Below are 26139 nucleotides of genomic sequence, written 5' to 3' on the forward strand. Positions count from 1 at the left end.
AAGAATGTGAAATAGTTGTAATTAAAATTGTTAAAATGATTCTTACATGCTCAAGTCTTTAAGATAAGGTAGTATAAACACATTAATACATAAAAATTAAAGAAGAGGTATTTGCCATTATTAATTAAATATCTTCAACAGAGAAAATAAGGAAGGCAATTTTTTGCTTTAAATAAATGGTAATCTTCATTTGATTCGCGTGGCTAATAGTCTGGATAAGGGAAGTTAACATCCAATATTGTTTGACTTTTCCATGGAATGAAGACATTTGTGACGTTCGGTTGTAATTGAGAACTTAGGGAAGGATAATGCCTGATAAGGATTTCTGTCATGTAGGTCTTTTCTATGTAATCAAGACCCCATTCAGTGTAAAACTCAGCAGTGTAATCATCCGTGAAAAATCGATCAGCTTCTAGTCTTCTTCGGGCCATCACCAAAAATATTCTAAAGAAAGTGTCGCTAAATCCGAAACCCTCTGGAAGTGGTGTTTCAGCCAAAGATCCAACGAGAAGGTCAATTTGTTCAACATCATCGTCATACATCATTCGGAGTTCTTCTACATGGGTAGCGTTCGTGGAAAGATCTTCAAATGACGTTATAGGCGTCAGGTGCAACATCCTTCTGAACTCATTGTATCTATTAAAACCAAATGCATATTATATCGTTTAAACAAATATAAATTTGAAAATAATGCTATTTTCATGGTGAGACATTCATACAGATATATGTAAGACTCTGAACCGCGATGGTCACGCCGATGTGCAATGTTTTGACGCTGAAGTGCGTTTTTGATAACGCTGAAGTGCGATGGTAGCATTGTAACGCTATCTTGTTGATAGCTATGCCGAAATGCGATGGTGGTAACGCTACTGTGCGATGGGCTACATAAACTATATTTTCAATGCTTTTCATATCGATGTAGAAGTCAATTTGTTTGTTAAAAGCATTGTTTCTGGTTTTTAGCACATCTGGCCGAAAGTCCAAGTGAGCTTTTCTCATCACTTGGCGTGTCCGTCCTCCGTCGTCGTTAACTTTTACAAAATCCTTCTCCTCTGAAACTACTAGGCAACATTTAACCAAACTTGGCCACAATGATCATTCGGGTATCTAAATTGAAAAATGTGTCCGATGACCCCGCCTACCAACCAAGATGGCCGACATGGCTAAAAATAGAACATAGGGGTAAAATGCAAATTTTGGGGGTTATTTTGAAAACCGTTAGGAAAAGAGAACATTTAACGAGGGCAAAAATATTCAGAATGTTAAGCTCTACCTATTGTTCGTTTATATCAAAACTGTCAGACGACTTCTTGTAGGAGTTATTGTCCTGAGATGATGAATTTTACCATTTTTAAAAAATTTTGCCTATAATTATAAAAGATAGGTAGAAACTTTGAAAAGCAAAAATGATCAGCAAGACAAGAGCTACAAATAAGTCAAACATGGCCGAAATCTTCAGTCGACTCCTTATTAGGGTGATTGCCTTATAAAGACGATTTTTACATCTTTTTTGCGTTTTATAAATATATTCAAAATTATATTAGATAGATAGGAACTTCTAAAAGCAAAAAGAAAATCAGCAACACAAGATCTACAAAAAAGTCAACATGACCAAAATTTTTAGTCGAATCCTTATTGAAGTTATTGCCCTTTAATGACAATTTTCCCCATTTTTGCCTTTTATCTTGAATACTGTAATAAATAGACAGAAACTAGATAAATAGCACAAATGATCAGCAAGACAAGATCCACAAATAAGCCATAATGGTTGAAATCTTCAGTCGACTAATTATTGGAGTTATTGCCCTTTAATGATTATTTTTTTACGTTTTTTGCCTATTATCTTGAAAACTATAAATATAGATAAATAGAAACTTTAAACAGGAAAAAATATCAGCAGGATAAGATCTACAAATATGCCAACATGACTGAAATTGTCAGTTAACTCTTAACAGAGGTATTCCCCTTTCATGATGATATTTACTAAAAAGTGGCCATTGTTGAAGATGCAGGTGAGCGACACAGGCTCTTGAAAGCCTCTAGTTAAGTTAAAAAGGGGCTTATAAACTTTTAATACTACGGGAAACGCGGAGTGATTTGTCGAGAGGGAAAAGTCTACCTTTTGTAGCGAATTTGTTTTCGAAATCTACAAAAGGTTCTTTTTTACGTACGATGGAGCGTGGCATTCTTGAAATACATACGGGTCCACAGGCAGACTCTCCCTATTATAATATTAAGGTAAACGAGGAACTCATGAGAGGAACCAAGTCAACATAAAATGTTAAGTAAACGCAGAATTATGTTCACATGCATAAAATCAAAGAGGACGATCTCTCATTTAGTATGAACCTATAACTAAGAACATACATACTGTTCTATGGTCGGGTTGTTGTCTCTTTGACACATTCCCCATTTCCATTCTCAATTTTATAGACAATAACGAATGCAAGTTTATACACTAACCATTAAAATGAATCTACTCATAATATAATTGAACATTTGTAGATTTTAAACTAACCATCACGCGTAATATGTACTGTATTCCTGTCACGTAGTGTTGTCATTTTAGCTGTATTTTTAACATTTCCAGACAAGCAGGAGGTTTGGCTAGCCATAAAACCATGTTCAACCAACCATTTTTTTCTTAAAATGTCCTGTACCAAGTCAGGAATATTGCAGTTGATATCACACAGTCCGTTTCTATGTATGTTGGCGTTTGCTTTTGTTGTTCAGTGTTTTTATGGTTCCGTTGTTTTCCTCTTATAGATGATGTTTTCCCTCGGTTTTAGTTTGTTACCCGGATTTTTTTTTTGCTTAATCATATTATGACCATTGAACAGCGGTATACTACTGTTGCCTTTATTTATAGACCATCGCACATCAGCGAACGAACCATCTTACTTCAAGGTGAACATCGCACCATCGAGTCCTAAAACGTCTAGATAATAGACAACGAATTTCTTACGAGAGAAAACAAATTATACAAGCGTGACTTGGTTTTTAATCTGTATTAATTTCAAGATTGTTTTAATACTATCAGAATAAATTGATATGATTCGTTTTACGTCATACTGATGAAGGATATCTGTTATCCGAAATATTTATTGATACTTGTATTTACTGTTTCCTTTTTAGCTCAGAGGGCCAAGTGAGTTTTTCTCATCACCTAGCGTCCGTCGTCCGTCGTTTTTCACAAAAATCTTCTCCCCCTGAAACTAGAGGTTCAAATTTAACCAAACTTGGCCACAATCAACATTGGGGTATCTAGTTTAACAAATGTGTCCGATGACCCCGCCTGTTAACCAAGATGGACGACATGGCTAAAAATAGAACAAAGGGGTAAAATGCAAGTTTTGCCTATTATTTTGAAAACTGCTGTAAATAGAATATTTGACTGGGACAAAAATGTTCAAAATGTTAAGCTCTACCTATTGTCTATTTACGTACAAACTATCAAACGACTTCTTATAGGAGTTATTGCCCTTAAATGACAATTTTTTTTATTTTTTTTTATTTTGCTATTATCTGGTAAATTCTAATAGACAGACAGAAACTTTAAATGGTAAAAATGATCAGCAAGACAAGATCGACAAATATGGCAACATAATCAAAATCGTCAGACGACTCCTTAATAGAGTTTTTGCTCTTTAATGACGATTTTTATAAAAAAAAAATCGTTATTGCCTAATATCTTAAAAACTATATAAGATAGACTTATAACAATTGCTCATTGTTGAAGGCCACATGGTGACCTTTAGTTGTTAATTTCTGTGTCATTTGGTCTCTCGTGGAGAGTTGTCTCATTGGCAATCATACCACATCTTCTTTTTTATAATTAATCTTTAAAACGCAAAAATTAGCAACAAGACAAGATCTACAAATAAGTCAACATGACCCAAATGGTAAGTCAACTCTTATTGAAGTTATTGCCCTAATATAATGACGAGTTTTCTCATTTTTGCCTATTATCTTGAAAACTGTAATAGATAAATAAAACTTTAAATAGCACAAATGGTCAGCAAGACAAGATCTACAAATACACCATAATGGCCGAAATCTTCAGTTGACTCCTTATTGGAGTTATTACCCTTTAAAGGTGATTTTAAAAAAAATGTATTTCTTCGCTATTATCTTTGAAACTATAATAGGTAAATAGAATCTTTAAAAAGGAAACATTATCAGCAGGATACGATCTACAAATATGTCAAATGACTGAAATTGTTAGTTAACTCTTAACTAATTAAAAGAGTGGCCATTGTTGAAGATGCATGTGAGCGACATAGGCTCTTTAGGGCCTCTAGTTTAATATTGGTGTTGTTCTGTACATATTTTAGGCGTTTAAGTGCGATGGGGACGCTGAAGTGCAATGGTCACGCTGAATTTCGATAGCCACGCTGTAGTGCAATGGTCCGTTTGCTGATGTACGATGATCTACTGTGGATTCATTATCATTCGTGGATTTCTTGGGTACAGGTGAACCACGAAATTAAATGTTCAACGAATAACAAATTTTCTATTGGATTGTATGCACATCTTGGCAAAACCACGAAATTAAACATCAACAAACATGCCAGTTTTCTTTAATCCATGAAAATTGGTACCCACGGAAATAAATGAATCCACAGTATATTACGCATGATGGCTAGTTTAGAATCTTCAGATGTTCAATTATTAGGCCTATGAGAAGTAGATTGTTTTAATAGTTAGTAGATACATTATCATACGTTATTGTTTATGGATGTCCTTAGTAACAGTCGCAAATTTAATGTGAGATCATCCTCTTTGATTTTCTGCATTTGAACATAATTCTGCGTTAATATTTAATAATCTACTTGATTCCCCTCATGAGTTCCGCGTTTACAGTAATATCATGATACGAAGAATGTCTTCGGACCCGTGTGTATTGATTGAGAGAAGGCCACGCTCCATCGTATGTTAAACAGAACATTTGTGTAGATTTTGGAATAACAATTCGCTACAAAATGTTCCATCTCCACCAATCCATCTCCGCTTCCCATAGTATTAAGATGAAGAAGCCATTAATTAACTTTAAAAATCCCGAAAAACTGCTTTCAACATAAAAATGGATTTCTTCATCGACACGAAAAGCATTAAAAATATAATTTGTGTTGTCCATCTCACTTCACCGTTACCAAAATGGCACTTCGGCGTAGCTATAAAAAAGATAGCATCACAATGCCACTATCGCACTGCAGCGTGATCAAAAACGCATTTCAGCATCAAACCATCGCACATCAGCGTGACCATCGCGGTTCGGAGTATGATCGCGGTTCAGAGTCCCACATACATATTTAGCCTAAATCACATAAAGTATATTTATTATAAAATCAAAATGACAGATTTTTCCCAAAGTAATTTTCATTCACTGTTAAATCCCTTTACATTTTAATTGACGATAACATCAAGCTTAAATTGCATTCCTATATCTTTATTACTTGAATCAAACTGCATCGCAGATTGAATTTGACTTCACTGGTTAATGATCAAAATAGTATTGTCCACATTGCATTTGGCAAAACCTTTCGGAATTTTGGGTCCTAAATGCTCTTCAACTTCGTACTTTATTTGGCCTTTTTAGCTTTTAATTAGTTTGATTCGAGCGTCACTGGTGAGTATGTAGACGAAACGCGCGTCTGGCGTGCAAAATTTTCGTCCAGGTATCTATGATGAGTTTATTGTATGATATAAGATTCTCATAAATGTTACTTTTAAATGCTAACCTTGGTACGCCTCTTTCTCGGTCACGAAGAATATCTATCGTAGCTAGATCTACATATCCTGATCCATGTGGACTTGAAGGTGGAAGATTTAGATTTCGAAGAAAATTTGGATAATTATGTAGCGTCATGGCTCCTGGATGATCATTACCCATTGAATAGAATAGATTTTCCATTGAATTTTCCTCGAAGACTGTCTCTGATTTTTCAAAAACAGCATTCATCATATCATACTCATTTTCTGTAAAAAAAGGTTAATAATCAAATCATAGTTCATGCCATAATTCAGCTTTAAAATTAAGGCTATTTTACATGATTACCTCTTGGTGTGGCTCATTGAGTACGCCATACCAAGTTACAGACCACGGGAAGGAAATTTAATATCAAATGAAATAAAAATAATCTATTTCTTTTTATGAACCAAGGGTTTCTTAGAATATAAACAATTCACTTTATAAAATAAAATAGGGAGATGTAGCATGGTTTCCAACGAGATTAATACAAAAATGTAAATAATTATATTTTCATTTTTCTCGTTGGTTACCGTATGGATATATATAATGAGATAATCCCATACTGTTTATTAATCTATAAAAGAAACGAAGATATATCAAAATATTATACAATTTAAAAGAGAAAAATGAAACAGCAAACTTGAAACACAACATCCAATGTACGATTTTCATAGTTGACAAATGTCTACAAAACAAGCCAAAATTTGTTTGTTCTTGATACTTATAAATGAGAGACGAAATATACCAAAGGGACATTCAAACTGATAAGTCGAAAAATAAACTGAAATGTGAAGATATGATTGAAGCTTTAAATTTTCTCCCGGAAAAAAACATATATGTACGTTTCGGCGATAAAGTGTATCGGCAGGTAGTAGGTATTCCTATGGGCACTAATTGCGCCCCTTTAATAGCAGATTAATCCTGTATTGCCATAAATCACAGTTTATGGCCAAACTCAGTAAAGACACGTCATTGTTACATTTGGTTGACACATTCAACAATACCTATCGTTATCTTGATGATATTTTTTCGTTAAATAATCCAGAGTTCTCTAAATATACTACCGAAATTAACTCAAAGGAACTTTTAAATAAATAAAACATAAACAGCAGTAGTTGTCCTTTTCTAGATTTAGACATTTCAGTTTCTAAAGGGAAACTCCATACTAAAATTTACGACAAAAGAGACGATTTTTCATTCCCTATTGTTAATTTTCCTTTTTCAGACGGCGATGTTCCTTTGGCTCCATCATACGGTGTTTATATATCCTAACTCGTTCGTTATGCCCGTGTGTGTGTAGTGATGTCATAGATTTTAACGAACATAATCGATGCATCACTGGTAAATCATTAAGTCAGGGGTTTTGTTACCATAAATTACTTAAAACATTTACTAAATTCTTTCATAGATACAAAGATTTGATTAGTAAATTTGGCTGTACCTGTAGAAAACTTAATAAAAACGGTTTTTCACATCCTAAATTTTACGGTAATATTGTACTAAAAGCGGGGAAATCACTAAGTGATCCGTGTAAACTCATCGAACCTTTAAACAAACTTATTAGTAAAGGTTATCTTATTAGTGTTCTTTTAATATGGTTTACATTGGCACTAACTTCGATTTTGTCATTCACAATTTAAAACTATTTTTTTTTATAGGGATGTATAAATACACATCCACGTTTATTTTCTATTTAGATATTTCTTTATCTATATATACAAATGTAACATGATACATATCTATAATAAGGTTAAATCCTAAATATCCTACTGCCTGTCAATACTTTTATTTTGGTATTGCACAAGTCATGTCTTCTTTGACTGTTCATGGCGTTAAAACACTTAATCCCTGGGATGTGATTTAATTGATTTTAGTCTCTGATGCATACTTTTTTTATTATTAACTGTTTTTGGCTTTTAACTAGCTTTCTAGGAGCATCTGGCCTTTGTTAGTCTTGTATGTTTTTTTTAATTTTAGTTCATTTATATGTTTTTGGAGTTTAGTGTGACGTCTATTTCTATTGAACTAGTACACATTTTTGTTTAGGGGCCAGCTGAAGCCCGCCTCCTGGTACGGGATTTTCTTGCTGTGTTGAAGACCCATTGGTGGCCTTCGGCTGTTTCCTGCTCTTTGGTCGGGTTGTTGTCTCTTTGACACATTCCCCATTTCCATTCTCAATTTTATTCAGTAACTGTGAGTAATCTCAAATCGTACTTTTGTGTTAATTTGACATGTTGACACAATTTGTAATGCATTTTTATTATTCAATGTTTACTAATTTGGTGTTATATCTCGTCTCACTATTTTTAATATGTACAACCTTAAATTAGTATTTAGTATGACAATAAGTTTTCACTTCTGTACTCGTACTGAAATATATTTATCTCTTTCCCCATTCTCTAAAAAAAATAAAAGAATTAAAAAAGTGAAGAAAATAATAAAAAAAAACAAAAAAAAAAAAAAAAACACCTAAACTTTTAATTTGCTATTTATACCAATTTCTTTTTTTTAACATAAATTATGTTTATCATAGTATTAGAGTCAATCTATCTAGAAATTTCCTGATAAAGATTTATTGAATTTAATACCAATATGTTCAAAATATTTCTATTAGGTTTGAATAAAGCTAATTTCATTTTCCTGGGTTAGATTTTGATAGAGATCTAGAATGAGTATGAGCTGTGAGTTTGAAAGTTTAAATTAAAAACCACCAACGATCTTTGTGTATATACTCATAGAATCACCTTATTCCTATTTGGTATTTATATTGTTGAAAACCTTTCATAAGTTTTTTTTTTGAATAACATTCGATAAAAAGAGATGGAAGATCCTAAGGGGACATTCAAAACTCATAAGTCGAAGAGAAACCTAAAAACCTAGGACAAGAAAACGAAAGACAAACAAGTCCACAAAACACTTCATAGAAAAGGATTAAGTAACATGAATCCCTATCAAATAAATTAACTTTGGCCTCTGATCGATCAAGCTTTGGCCTCTGATCGATCAAGCTTTGGCCTCTGATCGATCAAGCGTCTATCTTCGGGAAAAAGAATTCTTACCAACATCATCTGTCTGGTAGTTTCTGATCTGTAGACTATCAGGAATCAGTGGATGCAAACGATAAGCAGCTATAAAGTCTTGTGTTATAGAATATGGAACTCCTCGAATATTCTTGGGATTCCCTGTGTACAAAAAGAATGGAATAAAATATACTGAATTTTCATTTACAAGAAATTACAAAACATAATTTCTATTAGATGATCTAACCATTCAATCGTGAATTTGATGATGCTCCCTCTAATTGTAATATACATTGTTACTGGTGTGGAAAGATGTATATAATGATATACCTTTTCAATGCAAAATTAACCATTATTAGAAAAATGTAACAAATGTTATCACTCGCATTAGATAATACATAAAAGTGTTTATAATCTTCTAATTTTACAGTCGATTGAGTTTAGAAGGAATTTTAACGATTTAACAAAAAAAAAAGGAGGACCAACATGCAAAAAGTTTGTTGAAATACTGTGTAATGAAGCTGGTCATTTTTTCTTTTTTTGATGTGAAATACTAAATTCATAAAATGTTCCCGCTAAACCGGATTACCACTAATGATAAAAGATATGTCAAATTGTGATTGCCTTTAGAAGGATATTGTTCGTACCTACAGATCCTTGAATTCCATTGGCTAATTGTGGAAACTGTTGTGCCAATTGGGCAGCTAAAGTTTCATTGTTTTTGGCAAACTCCAACAGAGTCACGCCATACCAATTGCTGACTAAACCAAGTATTACTAAATTGTTCTGCAAAATAGCTGGTGTCCATTCTAATGTATGAATTTTGGCAATGACAGCTGAAACAATTAGTCTTGCTGTATCGAATAATTTATTGTCATTCCATTTTGGATTTCTCTCCTTCAGCATATCACATATATAATTATGCTCTCGAGTCCATACAATGTGAAACATACCAAGTCCTACCCACCAGTTTATATTTTGTCCTAAAATTAAAGAATATATAAATTTCCCCATTATTAGTATAATGTATAAAACGCGGCCATAGGTTTCACGAGAGAGACCAGCCATCACTGGCCAATGCACTTTAACACACTTATTCCTAGCAGAAATAGGTGAGGTAACCATTGTGATTTTATTTACTACAGCATCATTACATAATGTTTATTTCTCTGGACATCTAGGATAGCGACAGATCAACAGATTGATATACATATACATTTGTAATAACTATGTGTTTTCTGTATGACCGCAGTGATGATCTTTAAAAAAAGAGAGAACATGTTAAATAAGTCTGATTAATGAAATAGATTGAATATAGAACGAGCAAAACAGTTTTCACATAAAACAAAAAAAGATACATTTTATTTGATATTAAAAAAGTTAGTGTTAAATGAGAATACGAAAAAAGAATTAAAAACCACAACATTTTTTTTATGATAGGCTGGTATTTCTCTACACCTAATCATGTTATGGTAAAAACTTCTAAAGATTGAAATGTCCTTTTTCCAAAACACATATTTTTTTAAAACACGTGTAGTTAGATATGAGATCAAATGGGGTTAGATAGTAAAGTGTGTCACTAACTTTTGACCCGAAGAAACAGAACATGACTTGCTTTACTTCAGAGTTTCATAAGAGAATTTGAAAAATAATACAAAAGATGATTTTATACACGCTTAGCATACTGAGGGAGGATATATGCTGAGAACATTAACATTTTAACATGACGTTTTCCGGTTTGAATCAAAATGAACACGATCTTTACTGTCAATACTTGAGTGAGGGATATATATATATATATATATATATATATATATATATATAAGTGCCTATAAATAGCAGCACATGAATAATGTTACCTTCCAAATCATAGAAGTCAACACCGAGTGGGACACCACGGCGAGAAGGAGAAGAGAAAATTTTTGGATCCACCAACTCCACACTTGAGAACCTGATGGTCTTAACGAAAAAGATGAGAAAAGATACAGGAAAGATAAAGAATAATTTAGTACACAGCATCGTCCTTTTTATCCTGTAATATTGGCCAATGAACGTTGCTAACTTCAACTACCAATTTTGTAAAAATCTTGAACTTCATCCAAATTATGTATTATTTTCAAGGCAGCTAAATTCAAGTGCAACATATACATTGAGCTGCAAAAGTTTCTTATCATCTACATCCGATTTCACCTGGATAGATGCACGCTTGATAAAGCTAGTTAGTCTAGCGAAATATTGCGTTTATTTTCATCATTTTGTAAATATTTTAAACATTCTTATATTTACATACTAAATAGTGTGTTAAAATTACATTGTTAGGCAATCTATATATATATATTTATTGAGAAACTACCCCTTTACATTGGGGGCAAACACCAACAGGGTATTAGTGTTTGCGTCATACAAACTATAAATATTATAAATACAGTGCACATAAATAAAAACATCACTATCATTAAAAATGTCAATATATTCGTAAAACAATTTCTTTTGAAACCCAACATTTGGTAATAAAAATTATATAAAAGTGAATAAAAGAAACCGTAAAAGTACGTTGCGACATTTTTAAAAGATTACACATCTATACATAGACTTTGTCTAAAAATACATGCATATTCACATAAACTTGACACAATTTCAAACTTTCATACATTTAAATAATTTAGACATTAACATGCAACAACTCATTGCGAGCTTTAATGAGTGAGGTTAGATATTGTTTTCCCATTTCATCAACCTTTTTTCCGATATCATCACCGAACAAAAAAGCTATGTCTCCGATAATAAATTGAAGTTTATTAAAACGAGGCAACTCTGAGAAAAACACGCCGGTTCCTGCATTAAGAAGGAAATCGTGCAAATCAGAAAGGAAACGTTCTCGAATATCAGTATATGCTTGGCATTCTAACAGTATATGTAAAACGGATTCTTCAGTACAACACGTTTCACATGCATTACTATCTTTCAATTTCATGCGGAATAAAACAGCATTCAATGGAAGACAATTTGTTCTAGCCAGAAATTTAAGACGAGAGGCCCAAAAAATCGTCTACATTTGATAAATACGATTGTCGTGCTTGTGTGACATAAAATGAACGGTAATCACCTAGGCTTCGCTTTTCTAGAATTTCGGACTTCAGCTTATTACAAGCGTCAATACCAAAAAACTTATTAAATGTTTTTATATTAACGTTTCCATGTATATAATGGTCCAGTCCAGTGGACTGGAATATGCCATTTATATGATTAAAATATTCATTTTTTAATAACTTAAGTTCGGTAAAAATCATTTTGCAATATCTTGTACCAGGTACAGAGTCTAATCTAGCAAAATATGTGATCCTTTGACGGTCCATATAATTTGTTAGAGACTCCCATCCTAACTCTGATAACACAGAGCATTTTGGAAAGTTCATTTTAGAGTTTATTATAACTTTTGCGACTTTGTACTGCCAGCTGTCTAGCATTTCGGTTCCGGATTTTGACGTTGGGTACCATACACCACAAGCATGAGCAATGGATGGACGTATAACCGAAATCCACAAAGCACAGCCAAAATTAAACCGATTAAAATCGCCATGTTCTCCTAAAACGCGAATAATATACATGTAGTTAAGTTTCTTTTCAAAGTTTTCCTTAAGGTATTTCTCGATATGATGATTAAATTTTAACGTTCTTGAGAAATAAACTCCCAAGTATTTATATTCGTTTACTTCATCAGTTAAAACATCCCCTAGAAACCCGTTTTTGTATGCGTTAAGTCTTTTGCCTACCACTAGAACTTTTGATTTTTTGGCATTAAACTTTAGGTTCCATTTAGAAACAAATTCACTGGCAATATTCAATAGGGTTTGTAATTCTTCTTCGGTTTTCCCTAGTAAAACAATATCATCTGCGAAGAGTAGACTACCTATAACTTCAGTCGCTACATTGATACCGAGATTCTTTTCTTTTATCATTGAGACAAGATCAGACATTAGAATAGAAAATAGTGTAGGAGATAATATACATCCTTGTTTTAGGCCAAATTCTTGATCAAACCAGTCTGATTCGTAATTCCCAAAAATGACCTTGTTACTTACATTTTTATAAAGGGAACGTAGTAGTTTCCAGCATTTTCCTTGAATACCATTTTGCCAAAGAAGATAAAAAAGACCATCTCTCCAGACTTTATCAAAAGCAGAGGATAGATGATAAAAGTCAATGCTTTTAAAACGGACGTTAATGCAGCGTGTATTAGATGTTCGTTAATAATTAGTGATAAACAAATATTTGTATGAAACAGATTGTGAATCTTTGTTTACAGTACCTTCAAGAAAAGTACAGAAAATCATTATCTTGTCCAAACCCTTAAACAAATGGGTATACAAAAAGAGTTAATAAAGTAAAGGAATAGAGATATTGACCCCAAAATGCAAGACGTGCATTCCTACTCCGGCTTAGGTATAACACGTTTAACATATGATCATTGATACTTATGTGTAAGTAGTGTTTAATTGTATTCAATTCATTAAGAAAATGTTATGAGCGGGTTCATTTTCAGTTACTGGATAATAAACAAAACATGCCCTTTTGTTTTAAGATATTTACAATAATAAATTAATGAAAGTAACACCTATATGAGTCGTGGCCTAAACATCGAGTTTTCTCTGATTATTGGTTGTTGTTAGAATAACTTAAACAAATTATTCGGTTTAAGATCTTGACTTTAAGCACAGGTCCCCAAATCTAATAACCAAAGAATGGACAATTAAAAATAAAATTGCCTTAAATTTCAGTTTTTGTATCCATGTGTTTGTTTCTTCAACTGACTATTCATATTTTGTTTGTTTCTTCAACTGACTGTTCATCATGCAGGGTATGTAGTAAACAAATAAGATGTGGTATGACTGCCAGTGAGACAACTATCCCCCAGATTGACGTAGAAAATAACAACTATGGGTCACCGTGCGGCCTTCAACGATTAGCAAAAGCCAAACCGCATAGTTAGCTATAAAAGACCCTAAAATGACAAATGTAAAACAATTCAAACGAGAAAACTAACTTCGAGATTTATGTACAAAACAATAACTACCCGACACATGTACAAAACAGTAAACAAAAACCAATTATGATATACAACAAAAAATGACATCCACTGAATTACAGACTCCTGATTTGGGAGAGGTTAAACAGAATGTGGCTAAGTTAAATAACATGTTTGCGGGTGACAAACCCTCCCCTAGTATGGGAAGATGATGCAAATAGCACAACTTAAGAAACAAAACTACAAAAATCAGTTGAAAAAGCTCCCATAGCCTGAGGCAATGGTGTAAATAACACTAATAAAGAAACAAACTATAAAAATCTTTTGAAAAAAACTTGACTCATCAGATCAAAGCACAAAAAAATAATAAACAGACTAAGGACACAAAGTACGGATTTGAGAGTTCTCGTGGTTACTAAAAAGCTGGTATGACTGCCAGTGAGACAACTATCCCCCAGATTGACGTAGAAAATAACAACTATGGGTCACCGTGCGGCCTTCAACGATTAGCAAAAGCCAAACCGCATAGTTAGCTATAAAAGACCCTAAAATGACAAATGTAAAACAATTCAAACGAGAAAACTAACTTCGAGATTTATGTACAAAACAATAACTACCCGACACATGTACAAAACAGTAAACAAAAACCAATTATGATATACAACAAAAAATGACATCCACTGAATTACAGACTCCTGATTTGGGAGAGGTTAAACAGAATGTGGCTAAGTTAAATAACATGTTTGCGGGTGACAAACCCTCCCCTAGTATGGGAAGATGATGCAAATAGCACAACTTAAGAAACAAAACTACAAAAATCAGTTGAAAAAGCTCCCATAGCCTGAGGCAATGGTGTAAATAACACTAATAAAGAAACAAACTATAAAAATCTTTTGAAAAAAACTTGACTCATCAGATCAAAGCACAAAAAAATAATAAACAGACTAAGGACACAAAGTACGGATTTGAGAGTTCTCGTGGTTACTAAAAAGCTAGTACAAAGCCAATGACAAATAAAAAAAGATCAAAGATTCAGGACAAAATATCAATCAGTACACATCTTATTTAGTGTAAAGACGTCATATATACAGGGTATATAAGTTTAGATTCGTGATAATAGGTACATCTTGAGTAAAGTTTAAGCTACATGGTAATGTATTCTTTTATTTGAATGGTTTTTTTTTTATACATAGAATTATGATATGTAATATGTTGATGTTACATAATAGAAAAGAAATGATGTGGGGTATCCATCCATGACACAAAATCAATATATGCACAGCAAAAAAGACAAAAAGCAAAGGAACAGCGCTTTTCTTGCTGTTCTTCATCTCAAAGCGTAGCCAAAAACGCTCACCTCGCTGCAAGTATAAGACGGTGATAAGTTTATGTTTATAACATTTGCTAACGGAAAATTAAAAAAAAAACTACATATTGGTATTATATTTAATAGTTTTTTTCTATATGAACTGGATTTGGAATAAAACGGCACATAGGAAACATAGAAAACATAGAAATAGAATTATGTACAGAGTCTTTTTCCTTATGTAGAGAGGTTAAGGAAAGTTCGTACACGTTTATCATTACGATATATATCTTAATAAAATGTTTACCATTTTAAATGATTTGCTGAAAAAAGTCAAGTATTTGGACCAAAATTATATTAAAAGAGTTATGAGTATACGAAAAGACACAAAAACTCAAAATGTATCAGTCATTAAAAAAAACAGTATAAAAGTATAACAAAAATACCGAACGCCAAGTCAAATTCAAATAGGGGAAGTCCATAAAAACTGACGAAATCAAACGCTATCAATCCTAAAGTTTGCCAATTTCTCAATCGCCTTAAGTCTTGGAAAGTCTTTAAAAAAATAAAACATTATCAACGATGTGTTATTAACACCAAACAATTTCCTTATATAACAAAAACGAAGTTGTATTAATGTACTATGACGAAAAACAGTCAGATTAATATCGCATTTTATTGGCAAAAAGACTGTTTTTGCACAGTTCCAGGCGAATTCGTTCTATCTATTATAACACTTCCCCTGCAGCATGGAGGCCGGCATTCACCATTCAAATGTCATTATTAAATTGATATATAGAAAATTGATAAATCTTACACACAACTGACTTACACATTAATGGATTAAAAACTGAGCTATATTTGATACTAAAGATTAGTAATTATTCACTCTTTTTAGATATATTTCAGATATCATACACACTTATTATCAGAAAATTTCTTAATGTTTTTGTCAGAAAACGTTTTTTTTTTATTGGCTCCCCTCTCCTTGACATTCTGTTTATATTTTTCTTAAATCTGGAGGTAGGAACATATGATTATAGTCAAGTCAAACATCATTTTGCGAAACAAGGACAAGATAACACTAGGTTCATGTATTGGACTGACACATTGTCCCCATATTTAATGAATATTTACAGTACTCACCAGTTATGGGTAATCCAGTTGACGGTTCTATTGGCAGGCGATTTTCATCCGTCAGTATAAGCTTGCCGTCTTTCTTTGTGCGGATACGTTTGATTATTTTCTTATTAACTCCATACAATTGAGATGCATCCCACCAGTGTGTGACTATATTTTGATATGAGTCGTAGTCCTTAACATCCTTACAGTAGGAGAAATCCTCTGATAATCTTTTGCAGATGTCTTTGTTTATTCCCGGCAGAGGAGTACAACCCTCGGACCGAGTTGATGGTATATTAATTGTTTCATTAAATTCAGGGTCATCATCTTGCAAGGAAACTTCCATTTTTCTGGGAAAATCAAAGCATTAGATGTCATACGAGTGATTGCAGGTAAGATATTCACAGTATATGTGTGGTGCGCCGCGATCTCGCGTCTGTGAAATCTATAGGCTGTTTTCGTTTTGTTTATTTATTATTGCTTTGGAAAATGGACTACCCAAATAAAGTTTTTATCTTATTTGTGAACTATTGCGTGTTTGTGTTCACAACGAAAACAAGAAGAAAACATGATAGTACTAATAAATGAAGATGAAATAGTGAATAGTTTTTTATACTGCCTTAGTATTTGTCATTTTGAAACTTGGCATTAATAGCAGATCCATATATACTGTTTAATTTCACTGATATAAATTATCCTTTACTTCGTCTTTATTTATTCCGGTATCTGAGTTTTGCTCGTCTTAAAGTCATATAAAACGAGTTTCTTGTAATTATAATGCTGAGGACATTATTGCACCAACCCATCCATATATAAAACTAAGCACTCTGCGCACGTTTTGTTTACATGTATAATTACGACTCCAAACAATCGACAAACAAATATTTCATTCTGTGATTGTTGATCGAAAACTTTACCTGCAAACTAACGTTCGTGTTTTTGGTGTCGGAAGTTAACCGATCGTTACATAATGATAAACAATCAACACAGAATCATGGAACACATAAAAAAAATGTGATGATAGAGCGAAATATATTTGTTTTTTATGTTTGCCATGCGACTTCATCAACCCAGTAAAAATGCTGACATGAATAATCATTGATATGGTCAAAATTGTAGATTAACTGTTAACAAAATTTTGAGATTTTTTCGAAATACTAAGGATTTTCTACCCGAGGAATAGAAAACCTTAGCTGTATTTGGCATCACCTTTCGGAATTTGAGTCTTCGATGCTCTTCAACTTCCTACTTTATTTGGCCTTTTTAACTTTTTTAATTCGACCTTCACTGATGAGTATTTTGCAGACGAAACGCGCGTCTGGCGTACACAATTCTTGGTATCTATGATGAGTTTATTGTTAACACACCTGGTAAACCATCAAATCTCAACCAAAGGATAAGCGAGAAAATCTTTACTGGCACTTCCTGTTGAGATTTTTTGGTATAGAATATAAAAATATAGATAGAGTAGGTCGACTATTCATCAATTTATTGTCAAATTGTAAATATTAAATATGATAATGTCATGCCATAGATAACTAAATGTTCTAGTGCTAAATAAGAGCTTGTTTCGTTTATTACTAGAACTATGTAATGTAAAATGACTTCGGAATTACTTTTTTACTCGCAGGTAAGTGCGACCAGCTTAGTGAGTTTTTGACAAAACGACAGTAAGTTCATTAAAACTAATGTATATATCAGTAAATTAGTATTCTTCTTCATCAATATAAATGTACAATAACAGCTTTTTTCTATTTCATGACGAATACTATTTTATTAAGCTGAATATCTTATAAAGTATGCCAGATTGAGATTGTCCTGTATCGGTTGTGAGATTCTTGAACAAATGTTGAGATTTATTGTCGAATAATACTTTCAACTAGCTAATTTTCAATCGGATACGAACGCAAAAGTCATGAACTATCTGAATAGTGGTTGTCATTTTGACTTGTTTCTAGTTTTGAAATTAATTTTGTATGACCGAGCCTTGTTAGTCTAATACAGATACTAAAGAGTAGAGGGTTTTAAAGTATAGCGAACGAGATGTAAAGCCTGAAGATTTAAATTATAGAGATGAAGATGCTAAGTAAGCGCAGAAAACGTGAAGTCTAGTGCTCAAGATATAAAGTCTAGCGCTGTAGATATAAAGTCGAGCGCTGTTGGTATAAGATAGCAATACATGTACACAGTTATGAGTTAAGTTTTGCATTTAGGTCCATGTGATTTTTTTCAAATATGAAAGTTATTGTGCAATAAAATTAATTCTTAGATAGCTGAATAATAATATAGTCTTCAAAGGGGGTTTATAGGAACATCAAGTTTGTTTTTTGCATGTTTTATAAGCTATTTTCTGTTTTACAGTCTGTATAAGATTGAGAATGGAAATGGGGAATATGTCAAAGAGACAACAACCCGAAGAAAGCAACTTGTTTAGTTAATTGGTTGTTGTCTCATTTTAAATAAAAGATGAGTCATACACGCTAATATTGTATTTCGGTGAATACAACTTGAGTTATGCCTCTACATCTCTTTCTATTTATAGTGAAACTGTACATCAGCAAACAAACAAAAATATTTAAAATTTGTACCTGCTTCTGTCATTTGTACCACTATCAAACCAGTCATGTATCATAAATTGTATCCAACCGGCAACTAGAATGTTTATAGTGGTAGCTGGTATAAATTCAGTTCTCTGCATCAGTTTTCTGCTGATTTCACGTGGGTTCGGTTTGTACATATTGCAGTAATCCTGAGATGTGACTTTAAGGGGAACATTCCTGCCTAAAAATAATATAATGTAATTTTACTCGATCTTTCGAAAAGAAAATTTTAACATTATTTTTTTTTTCAATGCTTCAATGTTGTTTGTAAAGGCGTAGTTTTTAACACTGTATTTAATCGTTTGTTTTGATCTCATTTTGTTAAAATGGAACAACGAGATTCTTGTCCCTGAAATGACAAACGTATACAATTGAACGGATAATAAAATAAAGCGATGTGGTATGATTGGAAATGAGACAACTAGCCACCAGAGACCAAAAAGGACGAGGACGTAAATAACTATATGGCACTGTATGGCATTCGACATTGATTATATTAGGTTTGTATGTCTTTGACACTATTGTTATCACTATCAAACGGTATTAATTTCCTTCCCTCTACAAAGTGTTCAAAAATAAAAATAGAAAAAATAAAACATTAAACAATTCAATCTACAAAAAAATCACTAAATGAAATATAATAAAAACGAAACAAAATGGAGTTGCGAGATGGCATGGTGGGCTGTGAACACAGTCGAATTGCTAAGTTAAATAGCATATAAATGAATTCTGTATAAAAATGAAAATAAAGAAAAAATTCTGCATAACGGGATGGTGACTAACCATGTATGATTCGTCTCTCTACAAACTTTGCAAAATACATGAGAGTCCAAGCTCTTTCCCGCGTAATATATTCGTTGAAACAGTTACTATGGAACAAATATTGCATGGCTATCGATTCAATACTAACCAAAACGGTAATTAACGCCTCCTGCTGCTGGATTGTCTAAGTCATTACAATATCCGTCTACTCGTCTTACTTTGTTCAAACTCTTTGAACATTTTGTATTTCCCTTTTTCAATTTACCTATAACATAAGTTTAATTCTGTATTACAGCGATAGGATGACAATTCTCAAGAAGGGATTGTTACTGTCTCGCTGATACACCTGGATTAATTTTCATAATATTGCATCAAATCGATATGTACATCCTATATTCGTTCATTTAAATTGACAGATAGATAATTGGATCATTTGGTGGGGTTCGTGTTGCTCAGTCTTAAGTTTTCTTCGTTGTGTTTTGTATAATGTTGTTTGTCTTTTGATGTTTTTTGTTTTTTGTCATGGCATTGTCTGTTTGTTTTCGATGAGTTTGAATATCCCTTTGAAATATTTCGGTTCTCTTTCAAAGTTATTTTTTCTTTATGAATAAGTTCCTTGAAAAAAATTATTTGCATTTATTTAAGCAAAACCAGAAAATGACTTACACGTTAATTTTACAACTTTTCAGTGAAAGTGTTATACAGAATATGAAAGATTAATGTTTTACAACTATTCAGTGAAAGTGTTCTACAGAATATGAAAGATTAATATTTTACAACTTTTCAGTGAAAGTGTTCTACAGAATATGAAAGATTAATGTTTTACAACTTTTCAGTGAAAGTGTTGTATAGCATATGAAAGATTAATGTTTTACAACTTTTCAGTGAAAGTGTTGTACAGAATATGAAAGATTAATGTTTTACAACTTTTCAGTGAAAGTGTTGTACAGAATTATGAAAAATTAATGTTTTACAACTTTTCAGTGAAAGTGTTGTACAGAATTATGAAAAATTAATGTTTTACAACTTTTCAGTGAAAGTGTTATACAGAATATGAAAGATTAGTGTTTTACAACTATTCAGTAAAAGTGTTGTACAGAATATGAAAGATTAATGTTTCACAACTTTTCAGTGAAAGTGTAGTACAGAATATGAAAGATTAATGTTTTACATATTCAGTGAAAGTGTTGTACAGAATATGAAAGATTAATGTTTTACAACTATTCAGTGAAAGTGCTCTACAAATTATGAAAGATTAATATTTTCTACAATAGTTCCATTTATTTATCAAAAAACAAAAACAAAACAAAAAACAAATGCTCAGAACTGGAGAATTTTTTAAAAATTTGATCGACGAACGCAAAATGATAAGAATATCTCTAATGTTCATTCGATATCAATTTCTTTGCTCAATTATAACCAGTTTTGACCGGCATATATTCAGAAACTTTGAAGTAATGAATTGGACAACTGAAATGGTATACTTACCTAAAGGATATGATATGCCAAAAAGATTCTTTGAAAATTAGAGGAAATTAGTTTTGTCATCTATATATTTTCATTTTAGAAAAACCGCGCATTACAGGGCTAGATATTGAAACTTCCTTCACACATATATTTTTTTACCGTGCTTTTAAGAAGAAATACGAGAAGAAAAAATATTACGATTTTATTATCAAATTTCTGATTGTTTTGTAACTGTTGCACATCTAGGACATCTGAGAAAAAATATAAGTTATCATGAAACATATAATGAATGAATGAACGACACGATTGAAATGTACATGTTGAAATGTACTATTATATTATTTATTTATGTTTTTTCTGTCCTGAATGTTCTTGCATTTATTTGTACTGTATTCCTGTCACGTAATGTTGTCATTTTAGCGGTATTTTGAACATTTCCATATAAGCGGGAAGTTTGACTAGCCATAAAACCAGGTCCAACCCACCATTTTTCTTAAAATGTCCTGTACCAAGTCAGGAATATGGCAGTTGTTATCACATAGTCAATTTATATGTATGTTGGCGTTTGTTTTTGTAGCAGTTCAGTGTTTCTGTTGTTCCGTTTTATTTCTTCTAATAGTTGATGTGTTTCCCTCAGTTTTGGTTTGTGACCTGGATTTGTTTCAGTTAAATCGATTTATAACTATTGGACAGCGGTATACTACTATTGCCTTTATTTGACTAGGATGTGTATAACTTACACTGATTTTAGATACCGAAGTTCAGAAGCGTTATCATTAACAAAATAAACAATGATGTTATTGAAGGTGTTCTTCTTGAATGCAATAAGCTTATAGTTCAAATCTGTAAGATCAAAATGGTCGCTTGCATCGACAAATGGGAGACCTGTTCAGAGATTAAAAAAGATAAACATAACAGCTAAAGCTGATACACATTTTTAAAGATTATTTCCGAATTTATATCCATTGACTCATTTTTTTCGTCAACAAGAACAGCGATCTAGTCTGAGGTGAACCAAGATATTCAAGTTTGCAGTTTGCAGCTCTTACCAACTTACCAATTTTGGGGTCAAAACATTTGCGTTTTTTTGGTGGACTCTCTGTATAACTATCTACTAAATTTTCCTCCTGTAATTGAGCCTGTGCACCAGCTAGAGCAACAACATCATAAGGATAAGGATATTGCCACCAGTTTGAAGGAACTGCAATTAAATATGAGTAACTATGAAAATTAGGAACATTTAATAAGTAATTAGAACAGAAACTTATAAATGAAGATATTAAAACAATAAGCATAAAGACAATATGGTCTTAAAAATCGCAAGTCGTTCATCCATACACCTTCAAGTAAGTTCAAACAACAACTATATATAACGCCTATGTCATTCGGTCTCTGGTAGAGAGTTGTCTCATTGGCCATCAAACCACATATTTTTGTATAACAAACATACCGAACTCAAAGGTAAATTAAACAAAGTTCACAAAAACTGACAAAATCAAACGTAATCAACCAACGGGACGAGTGGAAAACAAATGTCATAGTCCTGACTTGGTAAGACATTTTCCGAAGAAAATAGTGAGTTAATATAAAGTAAGAAGATGTGGTATGATTGCCAATGAGACAACTGTCCACAAGAGACCAAAAGACACAGAATTTAACAACTATAGGTCACCGTACAGCCTTCAACAATGAGTAAAACCCATACCGGGACAGGGGTAAGCCTGGCTTTATAGCTATCTAAACCTCCCACTCGTATGTCAATTGTTTATACTTCCGTGCAAAGACGCCAACAAAAAATGTTTATGTTGATAAATTTGACGCCACCAAAAAGGTTTTTGTAGTAAATAGTTAATTGACAAAGACGCCGATAAAAGTTTATGTATTTGATAGTACATACCATATACACTCTCTCGATAGTACATACCATATACACTCTCTCGATAGTACATACCATATACACTCTCTCGATAGTACATACCATATACACTCTCTCGATAAAGTACACATGAAGTCAAATATAAATACAAGGGTAAAAAAATGGAAACAACACTAATGAAAGTTGGACCTATATCTCAGTCGACATTTGAGATATCCTGGTCACACCAAGGCAGATCTCAATGGACTGACAATTAAGAAAAGCAAGAAAAAACGTGACTGTGTTAAAATGTTAAAAATGATGAGATCTACATACTGTTCATTTACACCAAAACTGTCAGATGACTTTTTGTATGAGTTATTGCGCAGTAATGACGAACTTTACCATTTTATTTTTACATTTTGCCTATTATCTTGCAAACTATAAAAGATCATAGATAAAAATTTTAAATAGAAAAATTAGCAGCAAGACAAGATCTACAAATAAGTCAAACATGGCAGAAATCATCAGAACTCTCCTTATTTGAATTATTGCCTTTAAATGGCGATATTTACCAATTTCTTGGTTTTTGCTTATTATTTTAAAACACAAATAAACAGAAAGAAATTTAAAACAGCAAAAATGATCCACAAGGCTTAATCGTCGATATTGCTGAAATCGTTGGTCAACTATATATAGGGGTTAGTGCTCTTGTGTAACCATTTTTTACCAATTCATTGCGCTTTAATTTGTTAATTATCTTAAAAACTATAAGAGATAGATAGAAACTTTGAAAGCAAAACTGATCAGCAAGACAAGATCAGTAAATAAGCAACCAAGTACCAAGTGAAATATCTCAAGCACTTCAAAGTTATAAAAGCTTATAATCATGAAGATGGTATTTTACAATGATAACAAATGTGTTATAACAAAAAACTTAAAAATATGTTATCTAGATGACATTGTCAGTTGTCGTCTCATATGAGTAATTGTCCTTTAATGACGATTTTTACCCTTTTCTATGTTAAGGACTAAAACAATTGAAGAAAGATAGAAACTGTCAACAGAATGTTTTTATCAGCAATACAAGTGCAATAAAAGATAGAAGATTTTAGTCATAAGTCACACACCTAGGTCTTTTGGCATCTTCAACAAATATGACACATGCTCTTTAGCCTCTTAGTAATTTTCATTATAAAACATATTGTAACTATGACTAAAGGGATGATTTTACTTTCCCTAATTATTAATTTTCCTTTTTTGGACGGTGATGTTCCTTTGCAACCATCTTACGGTGTTTATATATCCCAACTCGTTCGCTATGATTATTGTAACTTTATTGCTGTGGTCCTGTCTGGAATACACACACACACACACAATACTTTATTCTCTAAAAACCAATGCAATCATAGGTACAGAGAATGACATGTAAAAACAATATACAAATAATTATTAAGTCAGGGATTTCGTTACTTCATATTACTTAAAACCTTTACTAAATTTGTCCGTAGATGCAAGATTTGGTTTGCAAGTTTTGCTGTACCTTTAGAAAACTTATTGCAAACAAAATAGCACATCCTTAATTTTACGGTGATGTTGTTTACCTAGCCCGGAAATTCAGATACGATCCGGGTAAACTTATAAATCCTTTAAAATAAACTTAATCAAAAGGTTACCAATTCAACACTTTAACTAGATCTTTGGATATTGTTTTTTTATTAGTATAAATATTGATTTTGTTATCAGTTAATTAAAACCATACTAAATATTATTGTTATACACATATGCACTTCCACGGTACTACAATATGTCAATAATATTTTGGCATTGTACAAGGTCATGTTTTTCTCTGACTGTTAATGATGTTTTTATACTAAATCCATTGGATGTTGGATGTGGCCTGATTGATTTTTAGTCTAAGATACTTAATTTTTTTTATTAGTTGTTATTAGCTTTGATCTAGCTGTCTGTAACTGAGAGTACTCTCAGATCTGTACTTTGTGTGTTTTTGTTGTTGTTAGGGATGTATAAATACCCTGCCACGTACGGTCTGTGTTTTTGTTAGATGTTTTTCTGCTTTGTATCGATCTGACGAGTTAAGCCCTTTTTCAACTGATTTTTATATTTTGTTCTTATGTTGTGCTGTAACACCACTGTCCCATGTTAGGGGAGGGTTGAACGCTCACGAACATGTTTAACCCCGCCACATTCTTTATGTGCCTGTCCCAAGTCAGGAGCCTGTAGTTCAGTGGATGTCGTTGGTTCATGTCGGTTAAATTTTTTGTTCTTAAATTGTTTTGTTATAAATTAGGCCGTTAGTCTTCTCACTTGAATTGTTTCATATTTTTCATGTCGGGGCCTTTTATAGCCGACTATATGGTATGGGTTTTTTCTCATTGTTGAAGGCCGTACGGTTGCCTATAATTGCCAACACACTTCATTTGAACTTTGGTGGATAGTTATCTCATTGGCAATCGTATCACATCTCCTTATTTTTACATCGGATGACCGTGAGGGCATTCCGGTGTATTGCTGTCGCCTAGATTTCCATTACGTAACTTTCGTGTTGGGATTGTAACCGATCTATAAACATGATAAATACGCGGACATTATCGAGTGCAATCTCCCGTGCAGAGTTATCGGTTCTCGCTCTCTCTCAAGGACAGATAACTCTGCATGGGAGATTGAAAGTTTGGCGGGAAAATATGAATGCCTACTCAAATCCAATCTATTAGAAAAATCGAATTATTACAGAATAGTGTCCACCATGCACTTGCACTGCACTATTATTAATATAGTAGAATAGAATGATATACAAATGAATGCAAATTATATATACATGTAACTGTAATATACAAATATTAATATAATATACAACAACAAACCAGAGTATACTGATTTGTATCACTTCAATATCATATTTATTGCGGTGAGGTTGAATTCCCTGTCATTTATTTATCATCCACGCACGAACTTGTCTAAGAAAAAAAAATTATATCTGTACATTAACCTCACTTTCAGGTATAGAGATGTGATTTTTTTTTCTGAGACAAGTGCTTGTGACCATCCACAAGAACTTGCAGTCATCCGATGTTCAGTACTTCAGTACTTTGATTATATTTTATAATGATTCTCGAAATATCTTACCTGGTGGCGCTTGTGCTATAGAATGATTTACAACTAAGGATACGAGAAAAAAACAATAGAAATGTTTATGATCAGAAGTCTC

General features: G+C 32.5%; 1 protein-coding gene across 1 annotated transcript; it reads right to left on the reverse strand.

The window, feature by feature from the left end:
* Window positions 1-26139, reverse strand: LOC127730603 (uncharacterized). Its single transcript, XM_052239065.1, has 9 exons — window positions 26058-26139; window positions 22113-22256; window positions 19737-19853; window positions 18815-19007; window positions 16251-16576; window positions 9420-9755; window positions 8812-8934; window positions 5742-5979; window positions 1-636 (listed from the first exon to the last, which is right to left on the reverse strand). The coding sequence occupies exons 4-9, from the start codon at window positions 18961-18963 to the stop codon at window positions 204-206; spliced, it is 1605 nt and encodes a 534-aa protein (XP_052095025.1). The 5' UTR covers window positions 18964-19007; window positions 19737-19853; window positions 22113-22256; window positions 26058-26139; the 3' UTR covers window positions 1-203.

Source organism: Mytilus californianus, unplaced genomic scaffold (genome assembly GCF_021869535.1).
Source record: "Mytilus californianus isolate M0D057914Y unplaced genomic scaffold, xbMytCali1.0.p SCAF_2, whole genome shotgun sequence".
Classification (NCBI taxonomy): domain Eukaryota; kingdom Metazoa; phylum Mollusca; class Bivalvia; order Mytilida; family Mytilidae; genus Mytilus; species Mytilus californianus.

What these genes read in the sequence shown, in the direction of transcription:
- LOC127730603 (XM_052239065.1), bottom strand. Translation starts at nt 18,963, where the DNA reads ATGTACAAACCGAACCCACGTGAAATCAGCAGAAAACTGATGCAGAGA. An exon ending in TGGAATTCAAGGATCTGTAG is followed by an intron (nt 8,935 to 9,419) that starts GTACGAACAATA and finishes TTTTGTACACAG; the next exon opens with GGAATCCCAAGAATATTCGA. An exon ending in CGAGAAAGAGGCGTACCAAG is followed by an intron (nt 637 to 5,741) that starts GTTAGCATTTAA and finishes TGGTTTTAATAG; the next exon opens with ATACAATGAGTTCAGAAGGA.